This window comes from Urocitellus parryii, chromosome 3 (genome assembly GCF_045843805.1).
Source record: "Urocitellus parryii isolate mUroPar1 chromosome 3, mUroPar1.hap1, whole genome shotgun sequence".
In the NCBI taxonomy this organism is placed as follows: Eukaryota; Metazoa; Chordata; class Mammalia; order Rodentia; family Sciuridae; genus Urocitellus; species Urocitellus parryii.
In genome coordinates this window covers 215,415,726-215,422,232 of record NC_135533.1, presented here as the reverse complement: position 1 = coordinate 215,422,232, position 6,507 = coordinate 215,415,726, and the positions used below count along the sequence as shown (strand labels likewise).

Sequence of the window (6,507 nt, the reverse complement as noted above, 5' to 3'; positions counted from 1 at the left end):
TAATCCCTAAATTCCCCTGTGCATGGAATTTGGAGAATCACCCTTTGGGAGGTGACTAGGGTTCAATGAGGTGATAAGGTTGGGGCCGCCATGATGGCCCCAACCAGTGGCTTTATCACAAGAGGAAGAGAGACCAGAGGGGGCACACTGGCTCTGTCTCGCCATGTTCTACTATAGACCATGGGTTGGACGATGTTCCCAGGGGCTCATCTGTTGGAAGCTTGGTCCCTAGTGAGGTGACCCTAAGAAAGAGTGGAACTTGTAGGAGGTGGGGCCTAGTGGGAAGTCATTAGGTGTTTGGGGGCATTTCCTTGGAAGGGATTAAGTTAATTCTGCTGAGATCCTGGTGAGATACTGGTTCTCGAGAGAGACTTGTCATAAAAGAACAAGACTAGCCCCTCTCCTCTCTCTGGCTTTCTGTCATGCCATGAGATTTCTCCTTGCTAGCCTCATGATGTAATGCAGCCACAGGGCCCTAACCAGAGCAGATACACGGCTGTTTGGACTTGAGCCTCCAAACTGTGAGCTAAACAAATCTCCTTTCTTTATAAAATACCAAGCCTCAGGTATTTTGTTTCAGCAATGAAAGAGACGAATACCTCAGCAAGAAGGCCTTCACTAAATGCTGTCACCCTGCTCTCAGACTTTCCAGCCTCCAGAACCATGAGTCAAAAAAACTTCTATTCTTTGTAAATTACCCAGTCTTGGGTGTTTTGTTTTTTTTTAATAGCAACCGTAAACACACTGACCTGCCATACAAAAATTTGTATAAGAATATTCACCGAAGCCGAATCATAGTAACTTACATTGGAAGCAACCCAAACATCCATCAACGGGTAAACAGATAAGTGAACTGTGGTCCAGCCACACAACAGAATATGACTCCGCAATAAAAAAAAAAGAGAATATTATCGATTGGCATAATAGCATGGCTGAATCTCAAAAGTACTCTGTGGACAGAAGTATCCAGAAACAGAGGGCTATATGTCGTATGTAATTCAATGTATATGGAGTTTTACAAAAGACGAGTCACATTGATGGCGATAGACAACAGGTCCGCGGTGGCCTGGAGCAGGGCTGGGGGTTGGAACTGAGTAGGAGGGGGGAGGAGGGGATTAAGGCACGTGGGTAGAGGCTGTATCGGGGGTGGTGTTCCTCTCTTGCTGCCTCAGGCTGCCACCGCCAGGCATTCTGGGAACTAAAGCAGCCTTTAGTTATGGACTCAGTTCTGCGGGGAACTGGGAGCAGCTGGCCTGTTACTGTCCTCTGATGGATCCATCTGCTTTTTTGGAAATTCTCAGAGAGCCCCCAAGTCCTCAGGATGAAAGCAGGAAACTTTGGGAGTGCAGGGAGAATTCAGATCAGAAGTCCCCACTTGTTCCAGCCAGGCCCTTTGCAGCCCACACCTCCACACTCCTTCTGCCCAACTGACAGCCTCCCTCCTGCTGGGTTCCACTTCCTACTCCAGGCTCCCTACCTGCCCGCCACCTTCCTAGCTCCACCTGCAGAAATCCCATCACTTCTCAAAAACCCAGTTTCTCTGGGATGTTTCCTGATAGTCCCAGGAGCTAGGTGCTTTGAGCAAAAGGGACCAGATAATCTCATCAGGGGAGTCCCTCCTTCCTCCCCCTGCCTCAGGGCCTTGTGTCCTGCTGTGGAGTCTGGGATGGATGACAGGGTGCCAGTCTATTCAAGGGATGGGGAAGATCGAAAAATCAAACAGCTTCCTTCTCTTTCTCGACTAGGAAGAGAGGTGGGCTCAGGTGACCCGGACTAGGAGAAGGGAGTTTCGAAGCTGGCGGAGGGGTGGGAGTGCAGGGGCCTGTGAGGTTGGAGCAGAGGCCTCTGAGCACCTGGGAGCCAACTGCGCCGGTGGGCGTGGCTCTGGGCGCTGAGCCCGGTCAGCAGCTGCGCCTCTTCTCACAGATGCAGCCGTCCAATGTACTGCTGCATTGTGCGTCGTTCCACAGCCCCGAGTGCAGCATCATGACACAGTCTTCTTGCCCCCTCGCGTCATTAGGCTCTCCCGAGTTCCAGTGGCTGCCAAGGTGAAGTAGAGCGCTGCTGCAAGTCCAGGCTGAGGACGGACCTGAGGTCTAGCCTGTTTATGGCTTGGGTCTAACCTGTTCACCCTGAGTGTCTAACTTGAGCATGCACCTGGGGTTATTACTTTGTGAGCCCAGAGTTTAACCCTCAGCCAGTTCCTACGATCTGATGTTCCCATCCCCAAGAATTTAGCCCAAGCCAAAGGGTCCCCGAGAGGTGGTCCAAAGCACCTCCCCTCGGGTCTGATTTGTCCCTCTCCCCGATTCTCACCAGGAGTCCGTCCCTCACCTGAAGCTGAGTGGGACTCCATCGATCCACTTGTAGCTCTGAACCTTGCCAGAGTGACGCACAGCCCTCAGGCCCAGCCAGTAGCCCAGGCCTTGAGTGTGCAGACTCAGGAAGCCCTGGGAAGGAGCGGAGACCTGAACCCAGGAGTCCACCAACCGCCCCAGGACCCGAGCCACACGGCACCGGCGAGGTCCTCCCGCTAAGCTCCTCCCTCTCGCTACCTGCTCCTCCAGGCCCCCGATGATCACCAGGTGAGCGCTTAGGTTTGCACAGAGGCGCTGCGATGCCTCCCACGAGCTGGGTGGCTCCGAGAAAAAGTAGCAAGAGCCCTGGAAGGTCAGCCAGGACTTGGGGCACGGCTCACAGGAACCTGCAGGGTGGAGGGTCTGAGAGGTGGGCTGTTCCCAGGTGGAGCTCACTGAGCACCGGGTGGGTATCCCCCATGGGCAGAACCACCGAAGCCAAGTACAAGGGCAGGGCCTGGTGGAGAGTGGCACTCCCCCGAGGCCCCGGCAGGTTCTGCTTGCTTTCCGTCCCCTGCGTTGCTCACCGTTCTGGAACTTGATGCCCTGCAGCACCCGGAACAGTTCAGTGCGGACATTCTCTCGGTCCCTGCCGGCTTCAGCCAAGCCCTGGGTCACTGCAGGGTCAAGGGAGTTGAGATTACAGTGGAGGTTAGAATCAGCCGTGTCATGGCCAGGTAAAGGTCAGGTCCCGGTGGATGTCGACCTTGACAATGACTGTCCTAAGAGGGTAGGGTCCAGCGTGGCTGGGGTGAGGAGTTGTACTCAAGGTCAGAGTCCAGCCATTAGGATCTGGTCCAGCCATGGAGGTGGGCACGATCAGGGTCAGGGGTCAAGGTCACTGGGGCCAGGGCTGAGGGTCACGCCCCTCACCGCGCTCCTGCAGTTCTTTCAGGGCACTCTCCTGCTGCAGCACTTTTATCTGTGTCTCCCCAAGCTCAGTGAGAGTGGTCTGCAGTTTCGCCTTGGTCCCCAAGCCTAGGAAGGACATGATACAGGTGGGTGGGACTTCTGAGGCCAGCCCGCCTGCCTCCACCAGCCTGCCCTGGTCCACCTGCTCTAAGCCCACAAGCGACTGCCAGGCCCCCTTCTTACAGCAGCTGTTGCAGGCTCCGACCTCCTCCTTCAAGGCACCCAGCACCACTGTCTGTTCCGAGGCTGGAATGATGTCCCCGCGCGCATGTGTACTTCGTCACCTGAAGGGACTCAGGGGACACCCTTCCCCCACTATGAGACCAGCCTCTGGGTCCCCTGTGTCCTCACCCAGCCACTCCCCAGGCTCAAGACCCTGGACACTCCCCCCTCAGCCCCCAGGGCCCACTGCTCTGCACACACCGTTCGTCTCCAGCAGGTCCTGTTGGCCCACCAGCGCCCGGCGCTCCACAGAGGCTGCAGAGAGAAGCTCCTGCAGGCCCAACGGGGCGACCCGGGAACATCCCCTCACCCCAGGGGTGCAAGGACTCCATCTTGGGACCCACAGGAGAAGCAGGCCGGCATATGACACACATGATGATCACGTGTGTGGAAGGGAGACAAACGCACGAGTGGGTGCACCCAGCCCAAGAAGGGACAGCCATTCTATGCAGGGGTGGCACATTCAGATCCAGGCCGGGGGCTGGGATCATGGAGGGGGTGGGAGCAGTGGAAAGGGCAGACTTAGGTCCTCAAGAAGGGGTCACTCACCCTTGGACAACAGAATGCTCAGAATGAAAGCCCATAGGATCGTGGCCACCAGGAGAAGCAGGGCCAGGAAGAAAAATCGTTGCTTGCAGTGCTCCCAGCGTCCCCAGTGCCCTAGGGGACCCAGATGGACTCAAGCATTTAGGGCCCAAGCACTAAACCCTAGGCTGTGGCACAGAGAGGTTAAATAACTTGCCCACCATGGCACAGCCCCTGAGCAGCAGAGTTAGGATTTGGATCCAGGTCTGACCGGGTCTATGGCTGTGGGGTTCTTTCCTGAACCCATGGCCTGGGTCTTCTTGCCTCCTCTCCTCCATTCCCCATCACAGCCCAGACACGCACTAGGAACCCCAGGAGACCAGCTAGGCAATCCATTACTCATACCTCCAGAGAGGTCCTGGGACTCGCCGCTCCACTTGCTGTATCCAGCATTGTCCATGGTGAAGCAGGAGTCCTGTGAAGGGGACAGAGATATAAATTTAGCCCCCAGCCCCACCCTGGCCACACCCACTCTCTCTTCCTGCCTTCCTCCTTCCCATTTCCTTGGCCTCCATTCCTGGTAACAGGGAAACATTCACTGACCAATCGCAGGGCCGGCTCCCTGCTGGGCTGGGACATGGTGTGGGGCAGTTCCAGCCTCCCGGGCCTGGTCTCTGCAGCACGGCCCCCGAGTCCCGCCCAGGCTGGTGCTGTGGCTTCTCTTCAGAGCTTGGTCCCTAACTCTTTGGGGGCTGGGTTTCCTCCTGAGTTGGACATGCTGATCCCAACCAAATTTGGACCCTGCTAGGCTTTCCTGAGAAAGCCCCTCCATGGGACCTCCCCAGCCAGTGCCAGATCCGCACCCCCCCTCCATTTCCCCACAGGTGCTTCTCAGAGGTTGGGCCTGACCCTGACCTGAATTCAGTCTCTCTTGGCCAGAAGGGAACAAATTGAAAAGTTTCGGGGTGGCCGGTTAAACCCTGGATTCTGCTGCTGGGTGTGGGGGTGGATGGGGTTGTATGCAGATGTAGCTTCTAGAAGCCTCAGTTTTCCCTCTGTGAATAGGAGGGACAATAACAGGGCCTCCCCCAAAGAAGGATAGAGAAGTGAGGTCATGCATGACAGACCCAGTGCCATCTCAGGTGCGAGAAAAACACCAGGTGAGCCAGGTGTGGTGGTGCACACCGACAGACCCGGCAACCAGGGAGGCGGAGGCAGGAGCATCACCAGAGCCCAGGAGCTTGGGGCTGGCCTGGGCAACCTAGCAAGACTCTGCCCCCAACTCCTAAAAAACAAATCCCACTAATTATTATGCATTTTTCCAACAAATATTGAACCCTTACTGTGAAGCATACTCTGAGTATTGGGGACATCAAGGAACAGATTTCTTTGTCCTTGGAACTCAAATTCAATGGGGTGGTCAGGGGATAGACCCTATACTAATTAGACAGCAGTTTAAAAGCACATTTTATAGAGGAGTGTGCTTACCGAAGGGTAAGTGTGCCTCTCTCTCAGTGGATATTTGGCAATGTCTGGAGACATTTCTGGTTGTTAGAATTTGGTGTGTGTGTGTGTGTGTGTGTGTGTGTGTGTGTGTGATTGACATTCGTGGGTAGAGGACAGAGATGCTGCTCAAAACCCTACAATGCACAGGACCGCCTCTGTCCCATGGCAAAGGATGATCCTGCTCCAACTGTCCGTCATGCCCAGAGTGAAAACCCTAAAAACATTAAAAAAATCACAAGTGTTATAAAAGATCAAAGAACCAAACCTCAAACAGAATTAAGGGCTTGGAGGATTGGGCAGTAGGGAGGTGGCCAGGAGACCTGGCTGGGAAGCTAAGTTTACTTGATAACCATTGCATTTACTAGATTCCAGCCCTCTTGGGGATATGTGTATGCACCCTCACTTCTTAACAGGCTTTAGAAATAATGAACATTATTCACACTTCATTTAAAAAGTGAACTCAAGGGTTGAGGTGTGGCTCCGTGGTGGAGTGCTTGCCTAGCACACATGAAACCCTGGGGTCTATCCCCAGCACCCCCCTCCCAATTTTTTAAAAAATTTGATAGTTTTCTTACTTCTTTCCAGAAAGGAATGAGAGAAGCATTCATGGTCACATAAAATGAAGAGATAGGAGGATACTTTCTTTCTTTCTTCTTAAATATTTATTTTTTAGGTGTAGATGGACACAACACAATGCCTTTATTTCTATGTGGTGCTGAGGATCGACCCCGAGTCCCGCCCGTGCTGGGCGAGCGCTGTACCGCTGAGCCACAATCCCAGCCCAGATTCTTTTTTTTAAAGCAGATGACAAAGGACACAGGAGGGTGGGGAAGGGAGCATGATTCTAATATATAGGCACAACATTCAGACCGGGGTCCAGACTTGATAAACACAGGTCCTCGTTTTGTTACTGCCGGGAAGAGGGTCAGACACCTGGAGATGGACAAGGAACTGTTCAACAGAATCTGGGGAAGGGCATGTGGAA

The 6,507-nt window shown here is 54.1% G+C and overlaps 1 protein-coding gene across 1 annotated transcript; it reads right to left on the bottom strand.

The window, feature by feature from the left end:
- Positions 1-724: 724 nt before the first annotated feature.
- On the bottom strand, positions 725-4,490 carry Clec4g (C-type lectin domain family 4 member G). The gene is made up of 9 exons (XM_026414964.2): positions 4,422-4,490; positions 4,041-4,151; positions 3,693-3,746; positions 3,453-3,515; positions 3,231-3,335; positions 2,885-2,974; positions 2,556-2,704; positions 2,335-2,450; positions 725-2,040 (listed from the first exon to the last, which is right to left on the bottom strand). The coding sequence occupies exons 1-9, from the start codon at positions 4,474-4,476 to the stop codon at positions 1,902-1,904; spliced, it is 882 nt and encodes a 293-aa protein (XP_026270749.2). The 5' UTR covers positions 4,477-4,490; the 3' UTR covers positions 725-1,901.
- Positions 4,491-6,507: the final 2,017 nt, after the last annotated feature.

Bases quoted from the DNA above. Each gene is read 5' to 3' on its own strand.
- Clec4g (XM_026414964.2), bottom strand. From the start codon at position 4,476: ATGGACAATGCTGGATACAGCAAGTGGAGCGGCGAGTCCCAGGACCTC. The intron at 3,747-4,040 runs GTGAGTGACCCC...TTCTCTCTGCAG, and splicing joins GAGCATTCTGTTGTCCAAGG to CCTCTGTGGAGCGCCGGGCG. The intron at 2,451-2,555 runs GTAGCGAGAGGG...GCTCCTTCCCAG, and splicing joins TCGGGGGCCTGGAGGAGCAG to GGCTTCCTGAGTCTGCACAC.